The sequence below is a fragment of the Sparus aurata genome, chromosome 20 (assembly GCF_900880675.1).
Source record: "Sparus aurata chromosome 20, fSpaAur1.1, whole genome shotgun sequence".
Taxonomy (NCBI): Eukaryota; Metazoa; Chordata; class Actinopteri; order Spariformes; family Sparidae; genus Sparus; species Sparus aurata.
In genome coordinates, this window is record NC_044206.1 from 19,569,161 (window position 1) to 19,592,568 (window position 23,408).

Sequence of the window (23,408 nt, forward strand, 5' to 3'; positions counted from 1 at the left end):
ATGACTAGAAACTGAAGTTATCAAATAAACATATTTGATTAAAACAAAGAATATTTGCCTCCAAATTGATCAAAATTGTCCGTAGTTACATGCCGTTAATGGTTTTTCTATATTTTGACACTAAGATCTTCACTTTTATAGCAAGCGTTTATGGTTCCAAATATCAGTTTTCGGTTCCCTTGATTACTAATAATCAGTATTGACTCTGACATTACCATATCTGTCGATCAATTGTTCTGTCCAAAAAGCAAATAAACTCAGCTGCGCTGGTTTAGCCAACAGGCAAAGAAAAGGAAAATGTACCCCATCAGAGAGAATTGCAAATCATAATAGTCCCGTCTAATAATCAACATAAACAGAATAATTAAGTAAAGAGTTAAGTGCAGGCATTCGACCATGAAAATAAATGAGTAAATCATAATAATGGAGCTTGCACACTTCAGCTTTGTGCTTCGGGTGAAGGCCGTTTTAGTCGTCAACATGAGATAGAAGTGGTTCACATAGAAGATGTCGGCCGAGCCTTTAAGAGTTTACTTACGTTTTTTCTAGGCTTAGAAATTGCAAAAGATTTCTAATTCACTGCCTCCGCTCTAGGCAACAATAATAAGATAATAAATAATAACAATTTTTATATAACAATAATAAACAGAGCTAGATTAAGCTTGTAGCTGCAAGAGATGCGATTCCAAGTCGGGTGAAAGGTGTAAGAAGCTGTGAATAAGAGAGCTAAGCAGCAGCGTAGGTGCTGCCTGTAGGCGCAGTGAATCAATTGTCTCTGTATTCTTACAAGAATTTTTCACATCACATTATAGAAATGTTACTATGGATGACCCGATCCACCGGCCAGGGACCGAAATCGAACGGATTTAGGCATGACGTTTGCCACCCAAACTTTTAACTGCAGCGCGTTAGACGGGCTCCCACCGTTTTGTCCCTTTCACAATAAGAGTCCTGGATACCAGTATAGCTGCGTAAATGCTGTTAGATGGTACTTAAATTCGCTTAGACAATTTCACTAACAGGTCACTCAATAAAAGAGATTACAATATGTTATATAATATATATTCTTTCCGGTTGCAGTGCTCTTTATTTTTATATTTGTTCAAGCGAGAATGAGGGAAGGTGCTGTAACCCGGTGCAGTTTTGGAGCAATAAAGGATTTAAAATAGTATAAAAGCTTTTTGATAGTAAACATTTAATCGTAAACACACAGACATTTGTGTCTGCGGTCAATTACAGTCCTACATCAGGTCGGACTTTTTTAAATTCGGCTGAGAAAATTGCAATCATGCAACTCTAAACATTACCCTTAGATAGACACATTTCTTTGCCTGCTAGTAAAACCATCAGAATCCTCTGAGCCTTGAAGTAAATACTGTAACATACTGTACATTTCTCAGACTCACATTAGCCGCTGTAGCTGTAATTCCTTACATAATTCAACAAGACGGGCAAAGTGAGCAGCACTCAACTCGAGGTGAGAGAGAGAGCCACTTGGTGTTAATAGGCGAAAGTGTCCGGCGATTGGCCGCCTGCCCGATGGACTGGCATGAATTTGGCTCGTGATAGCCACATTTTGAGCTGCGATTAAAAAAAAAAAACTGTTAGAACTAAGTTGTGCCCACTCCGGCCATCAGTAGGGGATGAAGCAAAGGCAAAAAAAAAGTTTTAATCCTCAAAATGCACATTTCTTGTAGACATATCCTTTCCACTAATAGGAGTAATTCTGCCTCTCCTATCTGCAACTAACACCCATTACAGTACTGTACTATAGTGCTCATTAATGCTTAACACCCATGCGGTTCTTGTAATGAAAGTCACAGCACCACCTCTTCCCCCTGCACTATCAGCGAGATACACAGTTCCTCGATTCACCATGGGAAATGTGTTGCAATCCCAATAGTAAATGTATACATTTATTGGTAATTGTATGCAATTAGCATCGCGTTAGCAAGTGTTCACATTAACATTTTCGCACATTCACCGCAACGCTAATAGGGAACACACAAAGCCGACGCGCCCCGTAATCGCCTAAAAATAAAGACATCAAACGGACTACCCGTTTACGGAGGATGAAGGGGAAAGATAGAGCGGAGGCTGGCTGCGAGTGTGTGAGGGAGGGCGGGAGGAGGGGGTGGGCGGGATAGGGTAAAGGAGTGTAGAGGAGTGATGGTGAGGGAAGATAGGAGCACATTCAGAAAGTGGGAAAAAGAGGGCTGGAAAGAGAAGGTCGGAGACGCAGAAGGAGACAGGAAGGGAGATAAGACTGCAGCGTTGCTCAGCAGGGGCGCCGCATCTCTCCTTGGGCTCCCCGACTTGACACAGTCCCGCGTCAGCCAGGATGGTATTCATCAGAGATGCAGATACCTCATCCAACGCAGGCACACTCACACAAACATGCACAAACACTCCCGTTTTAGAAATAAAGAGGAAAGAAACAGGCAAGTCAGTGCTCCAGTTGTCTCATACCTGTTCTAGCAATTTCCATTGTGTCTAGGCGGGTGCTCAGGGTAGTGGCCCAATTGGCGATTCACTCCAGTACCCCATCTGGCATTTGAAGTTCATTTCTCTGCTGTTTGCCAAAACAAGAACAAACACATGAACAACACTTTCACTCGCAGGCATCACACACACAGACGCGCGCAAACACTCATTTGCTCGTAGTACTTGTCTGGCGTAACTGCAACAACAGAAATAGCCACAGTATTCATTAAAAAGCCATTACATTACCTTTATGAAAAGAGGTCTTTATGCTGTTGTTATTGGTTAACAAGCTGCTGTAAGGAGTTTCATTAGGTGTGTGTGTGTGTGTGTGTGTGTGTGTGTGTGTGTGTGTGTGTGTGTGTGTGCGTGTGTTTGTGTGTGTGAATGACACTGCAGCATGTGTGTGTGGATCTGAATCCATGCAAATCTGAGTATGGTCATTTGTCTTGCTGGGTATATTTAACTTCACCGTGTCAAATCAGGTGCAAAAATGTTGAAAAATACAGTTGTCTTCTGTGCGTATGTGCCATGACGTCTGTATGTGTTTGTGTGCACACCCGTGAGCGTGTGTGTGTGTGTGTGCGTCTAACACGGATGAAACTGACTCTGATCTTATCCAGCTTAAGACAAATACACTGTTCAGCCTGCAGACATTGTCATGGAAACAAGCTGGTTTCCCTGGGTACCAGAGAGAAGGCCGAACTGAAGCAACAGACAGAGAGAGAGAGGGAGAGAGAGAGAGAGGTGGAGGGAGGGAGAGATGAGCGTAGATAAAAGAAACAAAAAGGGACAAGAAATAAAAGATTGAGCATAATGGGAGGAAGTGTGCTATTGGTAGTTTTCTTAAAATTAAATTCAAAGGGATTTACAGTGTAAGATATTATTTGGTTGAGCTCTGTTTGTCTCAAGGAAATTCAATTTGAAAGTCACTTAAAAATAGATAAGACCATATCTGCTCCGAAACATCTCCAACTGTAATTTGTTTTACGATTAATGAAGCAAAAATGCTTCTTCTGACTGTTTTTATCTCTGCAAATTGAACGGTCTGGTTTTGCGTAAACGTTCGACTATTTTAACTTTATAGATCAAACTATTTATTTCAGTCAGTTCCATGAATGTTTTGACCACCTTTCAGTCAATTTTAGCTACAATGATTGGTCCATTAATCAATCCTGGGCTGCAGCCAACAAATATTTTCATCGTCTGTTAATCTCCAGATTATTTTCTTGATTAATCGATTGGAACCCAAAGTGATGCTTTCACTCCAAAACAAAATGACTCCTCATCTGTCGTCATCAATGACAAAGTAAAGCAACAAATCTTTACGTTTAAGAAGCTGGAACCAGCTAACGTTTAACATTCTTGCTTTTAAAATGACTGAAAAGACAAATTAATTATCATTATTTTCTTTCAACCAACTAGATCAGTTTATCGACTAATGGTTGCCGCCCAAAAACAGTCAATCAGTAGACAGAAATGCATGTTCTTGATAATTGTTGAATTGTTTCTTTACAAACAAAAAGAACATCAATTCTGACGATGAACTTTAGTTGCAGCGTCCAGTCAATACATTGTTATAGATACTGCTGCAACTGACATCTGCTGATTATTTACATGATGAATCAATTAATCATTTAACCATCATTTAACCATCAAATGTTTGACATCATCGATCGACAGAAAATTAATGATCGTGATGATTGTTTAATATGTCTTTCCACCTTATAACAAATTGAATATCTTTCAAAAAAGGACATTTGATGACATCATATTGGCGTTTAGGAATTGTGATGAGCATTGTTTCTGCTTTATAGACAAAATTATTAATCATCTAACTTAGAAGATCATCTGCAGGTTAATAGATTTCGGGGAAAAAAAGCCTGATAGTCAATTAATTGTTTGATTGTTCAAGTGACATTCAGTTGTGATAAATAGGGCTGCGACTAGCAATTATATTCATTATCTATTAATCATCAATTACTTGATTCATGATGATAAGTTGATAAACTGTCAAAAGAAATGTGAAAAATGCTCATCACAGTTTCTTTGATAGCCCAAAGAGACGTCTTCAAATCGCTTCTTTTGTCCGACCAGCCGTCAAAAACCCCCCAAAGTTTTCATCAACTGTCATAAATGACAAAGAAAAGCAGCAAATCCTCACATTTAACATTCTTTAAATCAACTAATCCAACGTGAGATCTTCAAATCTCATTCACGGTGATCAAAAGAACAGGAAAAAAAGGAGCGTTTAAATGCTCAGTCTGCAATCAGAATCATTGATTAGCTAATGGATTCATCGTTTCTGCGGTAGTTTTACTTCTGGGCTAGTGACAGAGCCGTGTGTCAGATCTTTTTAAAAACAGTATATCTTGTTTTGTGGATAAATGCCTTCAATTTAACAACAACAACAAAAAAAAAAAAAAGGAACAAGAGCCCAATGCTGCAGACCACCAATCTGTCACTTGTGTCCTGACAGTAATATCCTCTTCTACAGTATTGCTCCCCTGGCAGTGATGTGATAGCCCAATCGGTTTCAAAGCCAGATGCTGTATATCACCGAACGGAGATGGAAACGGCCGCCGTAGCCTTTAGTGAACTTGGCTGTATGGATTTTCACACTTTAACTTAATATAGAGACTATGCATACATTAGCATACATTTGCATGCATTCCCCAACACTGGTCATCTATCTGTATACTGTACGAGTGCGTAGTTAATCCACCTGTCTGTTATTAAGGAGGGATGCCTTCATGCAGGATGTTTGAGTTTTGTGTGTGTGTGTGTGTGTGTGGGGTTGCATTTGCGTGTGTGGACAGTCTGAGAGGAGCTGATAGCAGAACTGCATGGTGGGCTAAAAACGAGGTGCAGGGGAATTGCAGTGTGCTATCTCCAGAATGACAGGGCTGCCATGATTGAGGCTTGCTACACTAGGATTTAGATACACCAGCATTTTTCTCTTTTTCCCCTTCCCTCTCTCTCGCCATCCATCCCTCGCTCTCTGCCACTCCCTTCCCCCCTTGTCTCTCTTTCTTTTTTCCTCCTCTCTTCTCTTCCATTTTGTGTTACCCATCTCAATGAGTCCCCTCCATCTTTGCCTCTTTTTACGCCTTCTTCTCGCGAAACCCTCGGCCCCTCATGTGCATCTTTTACCCCCTTTTTTTTCCTTCCCACCCTGCACCTTTTTCCACCCTGCTCCCTCTATCAGGTGCTGTATAATGTAGGCTCCCCTGATGTGCTCCCAGCCTCCATCCGCCATTTTGATTCAGTACAGCTGTCCATGATAATGTACTGTTCACTCAATCACTCTTTCTCTCTCTCAGCCTCCTTCCCCATCTCTCTCTCTCTCTCTTTCTGTCTCTCCCTGAAACACACATATTTGCCGTAGCCCATGTAACACAGGGTTTCCATGGAAATGACAAATTAGTGTGTGAGATGTTAAGGATGGGGACCCACGAGAAGAGACAAAGCCATATGAAACACACACACACACACACACACACTGGCGACATGCACACAAACTCACACAGAGTAATCCGAGTGATGTGTGTGTGTGTGTGTGTTTGATCGGCGGAGGGGGCGGTACAGTTGCAGCTGGTCCCAGTAGCTGCAACCATCAGATCAGTTATTCACTCTCTCCCTCTCTCTACCTCCTGCCTCCCCACAGACTGCTTTATTCATTAGAGGAGCAGTTTAATGATAGCCATCAAAGTCGAACGCCAATCACCACCCGTCTTTACATGTTTGCCTATTCCCACTCTGCCTATAGCCTCCGTAGTTAATCAATTCTGCCATCTTCTCCATCCTGATTCGTTGCATATTTTCCTGGTTCTTTCTCCCTCCTCTCTTCTCTTCTTCTCTCTTTTATTTCTCCTCTCCTCTCCGTCTTTCCTTTCCTTTCCTTTTCCTCTAGCAGCTTAATTTAATCAGTCTCCATGAGATCAAGATCTGTTTTTTTTTTTTCAAAGTAGAGCTTAGAAAAAGTCAGGCGGATAGAGGCCGCGACTCGAGATTATCTGCATCACTTAAACGGTTGATAATTTTATTTCAGTTGGCTGATAATTACTTAGTCTATAAACTGTCAGAAAACAGAGAAAGAAAACGTCAGTCAGAATTACCAGAGATCCAGAACGGCATCTCCAGATTGTTTGTTTTCATCCAACTAACAGTCCACAATCTTAGAATATTCAATTTCAATGATGCAAAGTATAGAAAAGAAGAAAATCCTCATATTTCAGAGGCTCGAGCCAGCAAACACTTGGCACTTCTCCTTGAGTAATGACACCCAGTTGATTATTAAAGTCGTTAAATATTTTTTTCATTCCAATACTGCAGTCAGAACTTATACACAACCAGCACACAGAACACCAAGGTCAAAGTTCAAGATATATAAAGTCAAACAACCGACAATTGAGAGAGAACAAATATAAAAAGAGAAATTCTATATGTGTGTTATACAAAGCTGATTAAGAAATCTGTTTTTAAAAGCTTTAAAGTCTCCAAAGCAAAGAAAATATTACAAAGGAGGTTTTACAGATTCTCCTTTCTAGTAAATATATCTGTCAAGTAAGAGCCTTGAGAATATGAAAAACATTTACAGTCAGGTCTTACTCACTATCACACAGCCAGCATAGAAAAAGAAAAATTCTCGATAAAGAAATGTAAAGACTACGATGGTGTACAAGGGCCATGCGGATCAATCTTCCTTGACAAACAAGCAACAGTCTTTCTCTCGTAGTTTGTGACTTTAATCCCAGAGATGTCAAATGTCTTTCACACAGATGAATGACTTTATGATCTCAGATAATATTCAAGTTTTATGTAACTCCCCGTCACGTAGCTGCACCTATAAAGGCCCTAATGCACAGTCCTAAAAAGCAGACCGAAAAAACACGATCAAATGTGGATGTTCTCTGAGATTCCAGTTTCTATAGTTTCTTTGTGACTTTAATCTCAGAGAATTTCTGTGTGTTTTCTTTATTGAGAAAGTACGTTTTTTCTGGTAATTTCATGAGTTTTTCTCGTATACTTACCACTTAAGATAATAAAATATCTATGTGTTTTAGATACAAAATATGTAATTCTCTCGGAAATTAGGAAACTTAAAAGGTCGACTTTGTAAGAAAGTTGATTGTTTGTCATTTCTCAAGGAAAAAGTGCCAAACATTTGTTGTCTCAAGCTTCTGAAGTATGCGGATTTACTGCTTTTCAATGTTTTGATTCATCATAAATTGGACAAAACCAACAATCTGAAGATGTGTTTTTTGGATCTTTGGTTATTCTGATTGACGTTTTCTTTCTCTGTTTTCTGACAGTATATAGACGTAACAATTATCAACCAACTGAACAAAAAAGATCAACCGTTTAAGTGATGCAGATAATCTTGAGTTGTGGTCGTATCTGTCTGACTTTATCTAAGTGCTACTTTGAAAAACGGATCTTGATCTCGTGGAGACTGATTAAGATAAGCTGCTAGAGGAAAAGGAAAGCCGGAAGAAAAGAAACAAGGGAGAAAGAAGCAGGAAAATCCACAAGGAATTGATTTTTTTGACTCATGTAATACTGTCAGAATTTCATGAGTTGGGAATGAGACTCCAAAAAATCAACTTTCTTACAAAGTGGATCTTTAAGTCTTGACAATTCTGATTTTTATTTTTTCCTGGAGCATTACCCCTCCTTCCTCTGGCTCTGTACCTATAACGGCCATAATGTGACGTCGTAAAAGGCAAACAACCGACGATCAACTGGCAATAAGACATAATCAAGGAAAAAAACAAGATTCATAAGTTATGTTGCAATATAAACCTTTAAAACCGAGCTTAACAGATTCCTTTTTCCCTTCAGCTACATAATAACCTTATTCAATCATGTTGTGTCATTAAGATCAAGGTGACCTGAAAGCAATGAAAAATGAAGAAACCTTAGTTAAACAAGTTATATAAAAAACAATTTCAGGAGCGTTATAAAAGCATAACAGTGCTCTAAAAATCTGTCTTCCTCTGCTTTACATCTCTTTCCTCTTTCCTTTCGTTTTACGTTTTTTCCCGCCCTCCTCATCCTCCCGCTCGCTCGCTCGCTCGCTTTGATCGACAGTGCTCTCCACAGGATGAAGTGTGACATGTGGTGTGTATGTCAGTGTCTGTCTCACTGTTTACTCTGAGCTAATACTGACTCACTCCATTAATCTGAGCTACAACAGATCCACTCCAACCTGCCTACTTGAGAGCGTGCGCTTCTGCGTGCGTTGTGTGTGTCTCAACACACTGAACGCACGCATGCACGACACATGTTTTCCTCATCGAGTCCGTGTCACCGTATATATACATATATATATATATATATATATATATATATATATATATATATGCATTTTCCTGCTGGATTTGTGTGCGTGCGTACTTGTGTGTGTGTGTACAAGCCCGTTGTTGTTGCGGGCCAGAGCTTCCAGATCGATGCAGAGATGCTTTATGTGCTCCTGTCTGGTCTAATGACATGTCTGTAAATTAGCAACAGAATGGTGGAGCACCACACTGAAACCTAATGGCACCTCTGTAAATTACCGCTAGAATGCTGCCGGACGGCTGCGTGTGTTCTCATTGTGAACAACTTGGCTCCCCTCCTCACTCCGCCACCTCATCTACATTTATCTACGTGTCTGCGTTTGTGTGATTGTGTTAACATTTGTGGTTGGTTTCCTTTTTTTCCGTATGTGTGTGTGTGTGTGTGTGTGCGCGCCTCCCTCTCTCCCTCCCTCCCTCCCTCCTCCTCCTCGCTCTCCCGCTCCTCTCAGTAAAGACTAGCCCGGGGCCCTGAGTTGGTAATAGCTTTTCTGACAGCAATACACCAATATTTACAGAGACCAGCACCCACCCACACCCCTGCACATTTCATGCACACATAAAAAAGAAAAAAAAAAGCGTATACTCGTCGGCGCACGCGTTCCCGCACACACTTTTTTTTCCTTTTTGCGACACGCTCACACAAACACACTCTTAATTAACATGCTGGGAGGGAAGGAATCGTACACTTGGGGGAACTCACACGCATTGCTGGCAAACAACTTGTTGTTTCTCGTTCGCATATTTGGCATTCACACTTTTGGGTTTTTTTATTTTCATGCAACAAAAGCAAAGACAGACAATTTGCCATAATTGCTCTCTGAATTGTGATATATTCTCACTTTTTCCTTCTCATTATTCTCCCCGTGTTATATTCACTCAAGTGCGGCCGATTCCATTTCAACACTCTTCTCTCTGCTCCTCGCCACCTTAATAACCTATTACACTTCAGTCTATTCATTACGTGGCAATCCCTCCGCCTCCTTCCTCTCCAGCCGTTCCTCGCCGAGTGTCTGTCTTGCTCCAGCCTGACCTAGTGTGTGTTAAATTCCCCTCTGTTCTCCTCATTATCCTGAACTACATGTTGGTGGTTATGCCAGAGGCTCCACAGAGCAGAGAAAAAGAGGCCAACGAGCTGCGCGGGGAGGAATGGTGGCGTGAAGCTCGAAGGGAGGTGTGAGAGATGTAAGGATGGTGGTGAGGAGAATGCCGGAGTGGATGTGGAGGAAGGTTGATGCTTTGGGGGGGGGGGGGGGGATGGGTGTGAAGGAGACAGATAATGTCACCCCTGCTTTCCGGCACAATACTATGATCATTTCTTTGCACGCAGATGTGTGTGTGTAGGTGTGCAAATTTGCTCCTCGGCTTGCCTGCGTATGCGACCGTGCACTTCTGTATGAGTAGGTGTGAGAGAGCAGATAAGAGAGTGTGAGCTTAAGGATGATGGATTGCAAAACCTTGGTCTAGCGTCCTTGCGGGTCACGAAGGGTGTGCAAGGTAAGTTGCCATTGGCTGTCTGCTTGTTATTCTCGAAAATCCAATCGGCCAATCCCGCCTGCTTTGGCTGCCGCAACGCTTCCAGGCTGCCGTTCTCTCCATCTCCATCTCCATCGCATTCGTCATCCTCTCTCGACCTCTCGGACTGTACATACATACGCAGACACACACATTCTGGCATTTGATGAACATCACGAAATGAGCCATGTTGTCAAACAAGACCACATAACTTCAGACTGCCAGCACAGCTGTTCTCTCAAAAGAGAGGATGGCAGGTTTCATAACAAGTTTGGAACGCTACAGACTCACGACTGTCTCTCTCGCATCCACACTGTTTAATCTCCAACCCACATGAGTGATCAAAGCTTGTTTACACACCACTCCATGGTACGATTAGAGGTATGGAAGGAAGTGTTTCTTCCAAGTGCTGGCATCAGTGAGGCTTTGCTTGACAGTAACAACATTTTCAGCATCCTCAACAATATGTTTTGTGCCGCACATCCGAATCAAATTTAACCAGGCCCAGCAGAGCTTTGTTTTACTCCGCTGGCTCTGATGAACACCCACCATTTTATCATCTTTGAGCATATTGTGAAGAGGAGTGTGGGAAGCAGCGACATAGCTCGGATTTTGTTCTAATCATTATGATAATGTTCAACAAGAGTATAATGGCTCTGTAATTCTTTGTTCTTCCTCCTTGCTTCCGTCTTCCGCTTCCTCCTCTATCTCAGCTCGCGAGGAGTACGTCGCCACCTTCAAGGGCTCTGAGTACTTCTGCTACGACCTGTCGCCCAACCCCATCCAGTCAAGCAGCGATGAAATCACGCTCTCCTTCAAGACACTGCAGCGCAACGGCCTGATGCTGCACACCGGCAAGTCTGCCGACTACGTCAACCTGGCACTGAAGAACGGTGCCGTGTCGCTCGTCATCAACCTCGGCTCCGGGGCCTTCGAGGCCTTGGTGGAGCCCGTCAACGGCAAGTTCAACGACAACGCCTGGCACGACGTCAAGGTCACCCGCAACCTGAGACAGGTAACCAGACAACAGGAGGTGGAGGAGTGAGCGACCGAGCAAACAGGAGAGGAGAGGAGATTAAAAAATATTAGTAACGGTGTTGATAAGCCTTGAAAAAAAAAAGATTTAAGCAGATGGAAAGTGCTTGGATTTTAGTTAGTGATGAAATGATTAAGTTTGATCATCTTGATTAATCCTTTAAGTGTTTTATCAAGCAAGAAAAAATTGCTTGTTCAAGCTTCTGAAATGTGACGATTTGTGGCTTTTCTTGTTTAATATCACTGTAAATAAAAAAAAGGGGTTTTTAACTGTTGTTTAGACCAAAAAAAAGATTTTTCAAGTTGTCACCTTGGGCCTCGCAGACTATGATTGGCATTTTTTTACTATTTTCTGATTGATTAATTTGTTTATTCGAGAAATAATTGAGAGGTTAAATCAAGCAATTAAAATGATTGTGAGTTGCAGCATTAATTTTTAACTCCCTGTTAAATAGTTTTCAGTGTGTGTATTTGACGTTGGTGAACCACAGTGACTGCTGCAGATGTTTCAGGGGCAGTGGGCAGCAGAAAAAGACTTTAGTCCGCAGCAAGAAGCTAATCAATGTAGAAGCTACGGTCAGTGGTCTGTTGTCCCGACTGCAGTGATGCTGTGGTAGGAGGAAAATACCTGAGGTTTTGGTCTTAGTTTACAGTGGGTTAACCACCAGACCAGCACTGCTTTCAGCTCTAGGTGAGTGCTTTTTCAATTGTGGGTGTGTGAATGAATGTGTGGGTGTGTGAATGAACAAGAGAGAGAGAGAGAGAGAGAGAGAGAGAGAGAGAGAGAACTAAAGAACAGTGAGGGTCTCTCGCACTCAAGTGCTTGTAACCCACCTGCCTCTACCGTTTGCCTGTGTGTACTACTAACTTGACTACTAACTTTACTAACCTGCTAGTGAAACTAACCACCATCCATGGAATGATTCATTCTACTAACCTAACCTGTGCCCTTCTCCTAGCGAAACCACTCCAACCAACCTACTAACCTCACCAGAGGCCTTCTAGCTTTTTTCCTTTTTTTTGTTCCCAAAGTTGTTCTGTTCACAGTTTTTTGCTTTCCTTTCTCCCCCTCTCCTACAAAGCACTCAGGCATTGGACACGCTATGGTAAACAAACTCCATTGTTCGGTAGATATCATTCTAATTGTTTCTTAGTTTGGGTTTGCCCCGTGTCTATTTCCTTTTGAACCATAGACATCAAAACTAAACCAATAAAAGGATATAAAAATGCGGTTGGTAATCTTTTACGCTTAAAAAGCCCCCCTTCCCCCTCCTCCTTGCCAACCACTTTTTTTCTTTAAATCCCCTTTTCTCTTACCTTTTTTTTTTCACCCCATCACTCTGTGACTGACATGTAGGCGTGTTCTGATTGGCTCATCCCTCACCTGCACGCAGATGGCGAGCCCCCCCCCCCCTCCCCCCCTTCCTGCATGGCGTGACTCAGAAACCCTTCCCCTCTCTGATTGGTCCGTAAAAAGGAAAGAGAGGTCCTTCCTCCCCCTTCTTTTTTTCCTTCTTTTCTTTCCTTTGATTTTTCGTCCTCCACTCTGCCACTGCATGTTCTCCATGGTGCCTCTGATTCATCCTGTACTCTGTTGTCGTGTTTTTTATCGACTGTGTCCTCCTTGCCAGTGCAGTTTGCATGCGGAGAGAGGAACAGGCGGCATGTTTTATATATTTATGTGCGTGCGTATGTGTGGAATGAGCCGTAACCCATCTAACACCTGTGCGTGTGTGTGTACATCAATATGTGTGTGTTCGTCCATGTGTCATCTCATTCAGGATCGCTGATCTAACAAACCCCCCCAGACCACAAACTAACCAACTAACACCCTCATCAACAACTCACCCTAACAACACAAACAACATAACATCATCACAACTACTAACAGCATTGAAACCATGAACCCTAACCTCAGCAACCCAACACAGCTTGGCCTGACACAAGTAACACCGCTGTGGCTGTCAGCAGTGCAACAACTAACAACTACTAACATGTAAATAGTACTAACACCTACCTGTGAAGCACGAAGAAGCCTGTGGAGAGACTTTACTAACACCTGCTTGGCTGGGCGAGTTTCGCCCGGCAATGATAAGCACCACCAGAGAGAGGGGACATACTGTAGTGGGAAAGAAAAGAGCTCACAGCCTCTAACATGGTCTGTAGAATAACAGGGTGATAACATACCACGAGCTGTGATTTGTGTGTGACAGGGTTCAGCTAAAAGCTCCCATACAGGCTGTTATGAAGCAGAGTGGGTTGTTTAAATTATAATAAGACCAGGGTCAGAGTCCCCTTACGTGGAGCATTTAGTAAAGTTGTTGTTTGGATATTATGAAGTAAATCAAAAGCGCATCTAATGCTTGATGAAGCAGCTGAGAGTCTGTGATAGAGGAGACCTTTACTGTGAAATTGGAGCTATTGTACACGGAAGACGAGGCTAGCCTTTTAATGCAATGTTTGTTGAGTCTGTTTTGTAGTCAGAACAACGCAGGCAGAGATTTGACTTTGAAGTTTGGGTGTGGAGAGCAACACGACTGGTTCGGGTATCAGAAAATCTTTATTAATCACACACAGGATCTGGTTGTTATAATGTACGATAGACTCACCGCTGTTGACAGGCAGAAGCAGGCAGACAACTGAGTCTGAGTCTAAAAGTAGTAGAAGGGAGCTTATTAATAACTGTAGGCAGAGTGAGTGAGTGGCATTGAGCAGCACTACTCCAACACACCACACAGTTAACACTGATCCATCTACACCAAAACAAAGTCCCAACAGCACAACTAGCCAATTCCCCAAACCAATCAGGCCTTCTCCCTACCAGAATGCATACACATTGGTTACCAGAGTAACGGGGGCTAATTTGGCTGGTCAGCGCCTAGCTAGCGCTTAGCGCTGCCTTTGGTGTGAGTATATAGCGTGTCCTTTCCCTGTGCTTTGTTGTGTAGGTGACGATCTCTGTGGACGGCATCCTGACCACCACGGGCTACACCCAGGAGGACTACACCATGCTGGGCTCGGACGACTTCTTCTACGTGGGAGGGAGCCCCAGCACCGCCGACCTGCCCGGTTCTCCCGTCAGCAATAACTTCATGGGCTGTCTCAAAGAGGTAGTCATGTTATTTCGCGGCGGTACGGTTGAACAAATAGCATGTTAGGTTATTTTTCCCCAAATTGTGCACACATCTTCAACAGCTCGTTCTGTTAGGTTTTAACTACAATTTGCTCAGAATTAATTTAGACAGAATTTAGACTTAATGAGCTGCTGATATAATCTCCACATGATCGTTTCTCCACAATATGATTCCGTTGAAAGACGATGAATGATAATATTTAATTATTGCCTGGTTAATACACTCTTGCTGCACATATTTCTGTATACTCTCAGGTTTTATGAAACACAGATCTGCCTCTTTTTTCTCTCATTTTTCTCTTTTTCTTTCCCTCCTCCTCCCTTCCCTTTACGCATCACGTAAACATCATACACACATTATCTTATAAAGCGCGCACACACACAGAAATGCTTCCATTTGGCAGACACACACAAACAGTCCCAGACAAACACACACACCCACACACACACACACACCCTCCCCAGCATCAGAGAGAATCAGTGATGAGTGTCGTTGAGGGAGTAGATACAGCACTAAGCACTAACATGCTAATTAGCTACGCCACAGAGACGCTTCATCCATCCGCTGTGCTTGAAATGGGCCACAACACTGCAACAACAGAAACTCACATGACACACAGATGGAACACACTCATTTGCCTCAAATGCACACAAACACAACTTTAGAATGTATATGTGTACACAGGATTGTGCCACTAAGACACACGCAGACAAGAAATAGTCAAATAATCACACATGTGCATACACACAGCGCTCAGTGCAACGAAACCCCCCGAATATACCCCATATATACACACACCATGTCTGAGGCTCACTTTCACTCACACAGAGGCATAAACAAACAACCAAACAAGCCGACAGATGATGTGCCAAACAGAGAGCTATCTGTATCGGTGGTGAATGCGCTCTGTGTTGCTTCATTAAGACTGATGGTGTTTAAACGAGGGTGCCGCTGTCAAAGTGAACCCTCCACTGGCACATTTACATATTTAATACGATGATATGATAATCCGTGTGAGCAAATTAAGATGTATGCAGTGAATCACGCGCATGAACGATCACGGCTGTAGCAGTTTGGTGCATTTGATGCGGCGCTGGCACACGCACGCCCACGCGCTAACACCATTTTGCAGACTTGCAGCACTTATAGTCAAGAATCGCCCTCATTGCCCTCCACAGAGGCTGACATACAAAAGATTTTTTTAAAAAGGCAGCGATGGAAGCCACCACGGTTGGAGAAATTTTTGCGATGTGGCTGAGTTGCTCGCAGGTCATAGACGGAGGTCTGGATTGATAAAGCGGAGCCTGTGTGCGCTCGTCTCTCTCGACATCAAAATGCTCAGCACAAGCTCAGTCTTTACACTCAGTCAGAGAGCGTACTGTGTCAGGGAGAGGAAAGAGCGAAACACAAGAGGGAAGGAGAGAGAAAGAGTAAAAGCGATCGTGCAAGTGGCAGGAACAAATGGGAGTTATCAAAAGATGAGGCTGGAGTGGCTCGCTCGCTCGTCTTAAGGTTTTTACTTTCATATAAAAGTACCAAATCACTTGAAAAAAAAAAGAGAGAGAAACGTTTTGAAGGGGGAAAGGTGAATGGATGTCTCATCATATTTAAAATGCCTCTTCCCCTCTTAATCGCTTGATGATCGCCGCTTTATTTGACTTGTGCGAAGATTAATCAAGCATGTCTTTGCCTTTTTTGCTTGTTTATTTTGCTCATCGTTTGGTCATCACAATTCTGTGGCTCACTACATGTATTTAAACGGGAATCCAATTGACCAAATGCAAAGAAAAAGAAAGCGCTGAAGTGGAATTAATGTTTCTTTCTTTTCCCTTCAAACCCGTCCCCTGAAGGTGGTGTACAAGAACAATGATGTACGATTGGAGCTGTCTAGACTGGCTAAACAGGGAGACCCAAAGATGAAGGTACGGACTTCAAACACCGTGACAACACATTATCCTCTTTTAAAAAGGACACAGACGTTTTGTGCCGCAACCTTCTGTCAGGCCCTGCGAGGCTTATAGTGTAGGAATTTTAAGTAAATGGGATTATGTTTTTGAGAGGTAGCCACAAGCTTTTGTCTGTTAGTCTGTTCACAGCTGAGAGCAGCTGGCTTTATTTTAATCCGAGACTACAAAGGAACCATTTTGGTCTTGATATTGACTGGACATCAGTTTAACAACAAATATTTCTTTTGTCTACCTCCTCCAGGTAAGTGGGGTGGTGTCCTTCAAGTGCGAGAGCGTGGCCACATTGGACCCCGTCACCTTCGACACCCCAGAGTCCTTTGTGGCGCTGAGCAAGTGGACTGCGAAGAAGGCGGGATCGATCTCGTTCGACTTCAGGACCACGGAGCCCAACGGATTGATGCTTTTCAGCCATGGCAAACCCCGACAGCAGCAACGCAAGGACCCACGCACACCTCCTTCAATCAAGGTGAAAACATATGTCTTTCCTTTAAGTCTACAGTTATGCTAGCGTCAGAGACAATATGCAGCTGATGGTGGTAATAGATCAAAGTTTAAGGGATCAGGGTAACCGTGAATATCTGAATAAATTAAATAGCAAATAGCAATTAAATAGGGCCGATAATGTGTCGCCTAATTGCTTTAAATTACTGATTTAAAAGATGTCAAAACAGTTCATTTGAATTCTCAGGCACAAGTGGTTTGTAAAGTTTTTATATATTTTTATACTTATTTTGATGTCATTGATGAACACTGACTGTTTCAATCACACGTGAAAATTTCCATCTTAATCTATTAAATTTGTTCTACATAAAGTTTATCCTTCAATGCAGTTATTTCTATTATGTTGTGTCGATGTGAATAAACTAAATTACTTCAAGTTAATGCAGTTTTCATGTATTAAACATCAAAGTGATGCATTACTTGTGGATTATGTGTGAAATTTAACGTGTGATTGAAAAACATGAGGTCGATGTTTTAAGGGATCTTCTTTTAGTGTTTGGTTTTACTACTTTATATCCAAAATGGCTCCCGGTAATGATGCCTTTAATCATCTTCTCCTATAGACGTGATTGTCCCTGAACTTTCTGGGTTGGTGCACCAGAATCAATCCTCATTCCCCACAATGTCCAAGATCTGTAATTTCCAGAAATGTATAGGTTGTCTAATCTTTACTTAAATTGAATGGAATTGCACAGAGAACCTGATTATAATGGTTAGACTGGAGCCTAATCACCTTACTGTAACTTGCAGCTATAATTTGCATTTTTATTGCTCGCCATCAACGTTCCTGCTTTTTACAGAATACTAACTCTGTTCGGTGTCTGTTTGGCTTCCAGGTGGATTTTTTTGCCATCGAGATGCTGGATGGGCACCTGTACTTACTGCTGGACATGGGCTCAGGAACCACCAAGACCAAGGCTATCGACAGGAAGGTCAATGACGGAGAATGGTATCACGTGGACTTCCAGAGGGACGGACGCTCAGGTACACTTACTGCTCAGTCCACTCTGATGCTACAGTAACCTTGACCAAAAAGCTTTGTGAGGAGGAGGTGGAGGTTAACAAGTAGACGAGAATATTATTCTTTATAGTAAGCACGTGTTATCCGCCTGCTGTCTGTATTCAATTCAAGCTGGGGATACTGAATCTGATACGGAAGGTGCTGTATGGACCATTTTAACAGGATCAATTAACACTTTGATATTTGTTGGAATGTTTTGGTATAATTATCACAACACTGAGACTGTAATTAGAGTAATTACGTGCCTCTTTCTCAAGATACTGGTGGTGCTGTTAGTGTTTTATTGAAGGAGGAGTGTTCTGCTAATTTTCAGGTTCATACTTTTATTTTGGGTTACTACTAGAATCAGTTTACGTGTTTTAATGCTGCCCAGTCTGCTGTGATTTGTCATCTCACACATGCCTGAGCCAGCACAACTAACCAAAAATCCCCACAAGAACCTCTTTTCAGAAAAAAACTTCATGACCTCACCTCACCATTTACAAAAAGCAGCCACACACACGAGCATAACAGTGAGGATCCTGATGCATACATGCTTTGTATGATAACAAAGCTAATGCGAGCTGAACTAGCGCTGCAGTAACGTCACAAACAAAATAGCAACACAAAAAACAGTTACCAGCATCCAACCTACCACTCAATAAATGAGGCTTAACATGCACACAGATTCTCTTGACTGTCTCCCAATAATACAACATCATCCCAACATGCCCATGCCTGATTCAACAGGCTGACCTACAAAATAAACAGCAAATTCACATAAAACATGGCAACGCTTACAGCTTCCAAGTTTGAAGGCCAGTCAGAGACAGCCGGCATCGATTTATTCTTGAGCTTTTACAGTCACTGGCCCTCGTTGATAATGCAGTCCGTAGCAAGATTTACACATCAAATAATAGTTTCCAGTCATTGTGAGGACACTTCTCTCATATTCCCATCAAAAATAAATCCCCAGGGTCTTTACGTCCTCAGTTGGGAGTAGATAAAGGCTTTTGTGTTGATCCTTGCAGCCAGTAACAAAGTAGCTCCAGTGTGTAGCTCTAAGCTTTATACTGGCCCTCGTCTTGTTAAAAACATATCCTGTGGTTTCACGCTTACAGATGTGAAACCGCTGGTCCGTGCAGCTAACAACGGTGAACAAAACAATGGCTGACCATAGTACAGTTAGCTCTCAAACCTTGGGTGAAGGTACTCGGTCTGGGGCGGTTTCATTCAAATGAGGCTCTATTCTATGTAAGGAAGAAGTGATTGAAAACAGGGGAATGTTTTCTGACCTTGGCCGGCCACAAAAAACTGACTGGGCTGTCTTATTTTCCGGTTTGAGGGCTGGCAGGCAAACACTTAAAAAGTGAGTTTTTCTTGCTTCCCTTTTAAAAAGTTTGCCTCCTGTGGGTAGATTTATTAAACAGAATTACACGATGCCTTTTGTTGTCTTCATCTCTTCGTCCTTTGAACAGCTATGACACAACGTGAGCCAAACAACTGAAACCATATGTAGAGCTCCAATAAAGTGAAAGTTTGCACGTCAGTGTTAATTGCAGCCCAGACGACCACAGTAGAAGCTGCCAGTCCTCTCAGTGTGGGCCTTGTTTGTTTACTGTACCCGTCCTAATGTCACAAAACGTTTATTAATGCTTAATTGGTGACAAAAATGTTAGGCACTGCACTTTAAAACCAACAGCCTGTGTAGGTTTTCCATTGCCTCTGATTATAGCGGTGACAAGTGTTGGTGATGAGAAGGAGTGGCGGAGTACAAAGAGGTGGTGGGATGACGGTGATACAAATGATGATGATGGTAGTCATAATGGTGGTGCTGCTGATGACGGGGATGATTGTGATTGTGATGAGGATGTTCCCATTGAAGGTCGCACCGATTACTGAAGTTGTTTTGATGTCTGGCGGTGAATCCAGGAACCATCTCGGTGAACAGTGTGAGAACAGCGTACACGGCTCCGGGAGACAGTGAGATCCTGGACCTGGATGACACTTTGTATCTGGGAGGGCTGCCTGAGGACCGCGCTGGACTCATCTTCCCCACGGAGGTGTGTGGCGACAGTATGACGCACTAATTTGGTTGCTTGAGCTGCAGCAATTAGTCTGTTGCGAACTAAATTAACTGTTTGATTACCTGTTAATTGGGTTTTCCAAGAATCATTTACTGGAAAATTGCTGCTGCGTCTGTTGAACAGCAGAAATGTGATGTTTAATCAATAAAAAAAAAACTTTAAATGAGTCGCTGAAGTAATCAGCAACTGTCGTTTAAGAATCGTTTAAGTAAGTCAAATGCCAGACGTTTGATGGTTGTAGGTTCTTTAATATGACCATCTTGCCCCACTTCCATCAAAAATGTGCTTTTGTCCTTTCTTCCCACAGTTGACTGTTTGAGCTTCACGATGTTGAATGCTGTATGTACAGAGTTTGACACTAGAAGTCATTGCAAAGTGTACATTGAATATCTGGTTTTAAGTGACGTGCCTACGAGCATGATCTGCTCATCACTTAAAAAATATTTGTGTAGTCATTTATTAGGGAATTTTTTTAACAAGGAGGGAAAGAAAAGATGCCATTTAAACAGTTTTAATGTCGAAATTCAAAATCTTATTAGACACAGATCAGAGAATTTTTATGTATGTCTTAAAACGTGTGTGTAGGAGAGGCTGCATCCTCAAATCCCCCACCCACCCCTTCTTTCTCACCCTGTTTCCTGTCACTCTTCAGCTGCACTATCTAATAAAGCCCCAAAGGGCACAAAAATAATTAGTATTTTAGTAAAAATTAAACTTGGATTGTTTGTCAGGAAAGAGAAAGACACTGGATGACTTCACCTTGTTCTCAATGACATTGTGATTACTACTGTTCCTTGTATTAGGATGTTTTAAAGACAGGACGAGTAATTGATTTATAGAGAAAAGTATTTACAGATATATATTAAAAATAATCATTTACTAACTCACAAACATGAGTTGCAGAAGAAGTCAAGATGCATTGTAACTTTTATTACTAACAGTTGTTGCACTTTAAGACAAATAAAGATGATGTGAAATAAAAGATGAAGAGTAAATATAAAATTCAACATATCAGGAGAACAGGTGTCAGCTAGCTCTCTACTGGTTGAAGAAGACTGTGATATACAGACGAAAGCCTGAAAAGCTAGTAAGTGAATCTAGATCACAGTCTGCACCCACATTCTGATGAAACAATCCAATTTGGGTTTTTTAATTTAAAAAACTAAACATTAAATTTGATTCTGATTGATTCAGGAAATAATTGTGAAAAATGACATCAAACACCTAACAATCAAACAGCCAACTTGTGTTAAGAATAAATTAACAAAAAACATCTCAAGGTGACATCACGTCTTTGCTTTCCAAGCCAAAACTTGCTGGCAGTTCTCAAATTCCACTCAACACTGGTGACCTCCTCCTCAGGTGTGGACGGCTCTGTTGAACTACGGTTACGTGGGCTGCATCAGAGACCTGTTCGTGGACGGTCAGAGCAAAGACATCCGGCGGCTGGCTGAGGCCCAGAAGGCAGTGGGGGTGAAGCCGTCCTGCTCCAGAGAACAACCCAAACAGTGCCTGTCCAACCCCTGCCAGCACAACGGCATCTGCAGGGAGGGCTGGAATCGCTACGTCTGCGACTGCTCCGGGACGGGATACCTGGGACGCTCCTGCGAGAGAGGTGAGGATGACGAAGACGAGATTAACACTTCAGCTGGACTTTTGGCAGCACCGCATAGCAATTGGCATGAATGCTAACGTCACATTTTTCTCACAATGGAGATGAGTAAGCTGGCTAATTACAGCAACATTTTGTGAAACATTAATAATATGTCATGAAGCAGAAGACAGTCATGGTGACAGCTTTGTCATTTTGGCTTGAGAACACTGAGTAATGCCAAGGGGATGAGTGACAGAAGACAGATGGTACAGGGAGGAGAGTCTGAAGTTTTAAAGTCAGAAATAACTCCATCAAACACAGACGATACATTATGATAATCAGTTATATCGGGTGATAAAGTTTTTATTCATAATACCTTTAAGTTATGATTTTTTTTTCCCCCTTAAAAGTCCTTTCCTAAGAGATTAGTCCTGACTCTGATGTGCGCTCAAAAAAGTACCCTCATAAAGATTTATTGCTGATAAAAATGTGGCTAAACTCCTAAAATAAAAAGGCTTGAGGATTGAGTTTTTGGTAGGTTTAGTGAAGGAGAACAGGAAGAAATAAAGAGATATAGAAGAGGCTTGCTCAGCGACAAGAAATAATAATAGTTCAGCTTTTCTATATTCGGCTGAATCCTTTTTTTTTTTGTTATTCAAAAATACAAATTTCGTGCGTCAAACCGAGAGTAGTAAGGTGGAGGCAGGGAGAGAAAAAAGAATCAAACAGAGGTGAAGGAGAAGACGTGGGAGGAGGCCGAGCTGCAGACAGGACTATTGGACCTGTATGGATGTAGAGACTGGGAATCGATGGGTGAGGAAATGTGCAGAGAGCAGGGGAGCAGGTAGCTGTGACAGAGGGAGGGGTGGAAGCACCGGGCCGGAACCGCCGTGTGACAGCAGGTGAGGAGATGAGGAGGAATGGGAGACGGGAGTAGAAAATCTGACAAAGAGATAGAGAGAGAGGGAGAGAGTTATGAGAAGAGGTATGAATTCAGGCCGAGGGGAGAGAAATGGAAAGCAGGAGAGATTGGCAGAGGGACTGATACAGGCCTGTTGAAAGAAGCGAGATGGAGTCAGACAAGGAGAAGAGAAGAAATGTTGTTTGTACCGCAACTGCTGACGCGTCTCAAGTGATGATTGTACTATCATCTAACAGGAAATATGGACGCGCACACACACACACACACACACACACACACTCTGAAAGGCGTTGATATGAAAATGTTTTATTTCTGAGGACAAACATCCGCAGTGTGTGTTTATCGTAGCAATGAACCGTCCCCCCCCTCGCTCTCTCTCTTTCTCCCCTCGTCTTCCTCTCCTCTACATCTTTCTTCATCCCTCTCTGTGTGCATTGAGGGGTCACTAACTGGTGGTTCAGTGGATTAAAGGAAGCACAGATGGAGAAGCAGATGGAGAGAGTGATTGGCCATGTTTACGCCTTCTACCTGCGGTTTCCTCCTCCCTCTTTCTTTTTTTTTCCTCCCTACCTCATTCTCTCACTCTCTCCTTTGTTTCCCCCCCTCCCTCTCTTTCTGTTCTTTAATGAACAAAGATGGTCGCCGCACTCTCGCTGCGAGATGAATTTTTATTTTGTAAAGAGCAGTCACACGTATTTCCAGCGACACATTTGCAAATCTCTTTAACACGTTGTCAGTTCATTCCTCCTGCTCGCTGTTTCACGCTGGTGGGTTACATTTATTTTTTTTTTTTCTCTTGCTGTCCTGATTTCCCTATGGAAGCTCAAGTCTGCC

At 42.4% G+C, this 23,408-nt stretch overlaps 1 protein-coding gene across 15 annotated transcripts in view; it reads left to right on the plus strand.

Moving 5' to 3' along the window:
- The window catches only part of nrxn1a (neurexin 1a), a 68,259-nt gene that overhangs the window by 15,074 nt on the left and 29,777 nt on the right, over positions 1 to 23,408 (plus strand). For 10 of the 15 annotated variants that reach the window (XM_030400363.1, XM_030400358.1, XM_030400364.1 and 7 more), the window contains 8 exons: positions 11,048 to 11,349; positions 12,452 to 12,475; positions 14,318 to 14,479; positions 16,354 to 16,425; positions 16,712 to 16,936; positions 17,808 to 17,955; positions 19,904 to 20,034; positions 21,421 to 21,673. In XM_030400363.1, the coding sequence (XP_030256223.1) occupies positions 11,048 to 11,349; positions 12,452 to 12,475; positions 14,318 to 14,479; positions 16,354 to 16,425; positions 16,712 to 16,936; positions 17,808 to 17,955; positions 19,904 to 20,034; positions 21,421 to 21,673 (1,317 nt within the window). The remainder of the gene's footprint in view (positions 1 to 11,047; positions 11,350 to 12,451; positions 12,476 to 14,317; positions 14,480 to 16,353; positions 16,426 to 16,711; positions 16,937 to 17,807; positions 17,956 to 19,903; positions 20,035 to 21,420; positions 21,674 to 23,408) is intronic. The other 5 variants (XM_030400366.1, XM_030400367.1, XM_030400357.1 and 2 more) reach the window with 1 other exon arrangement.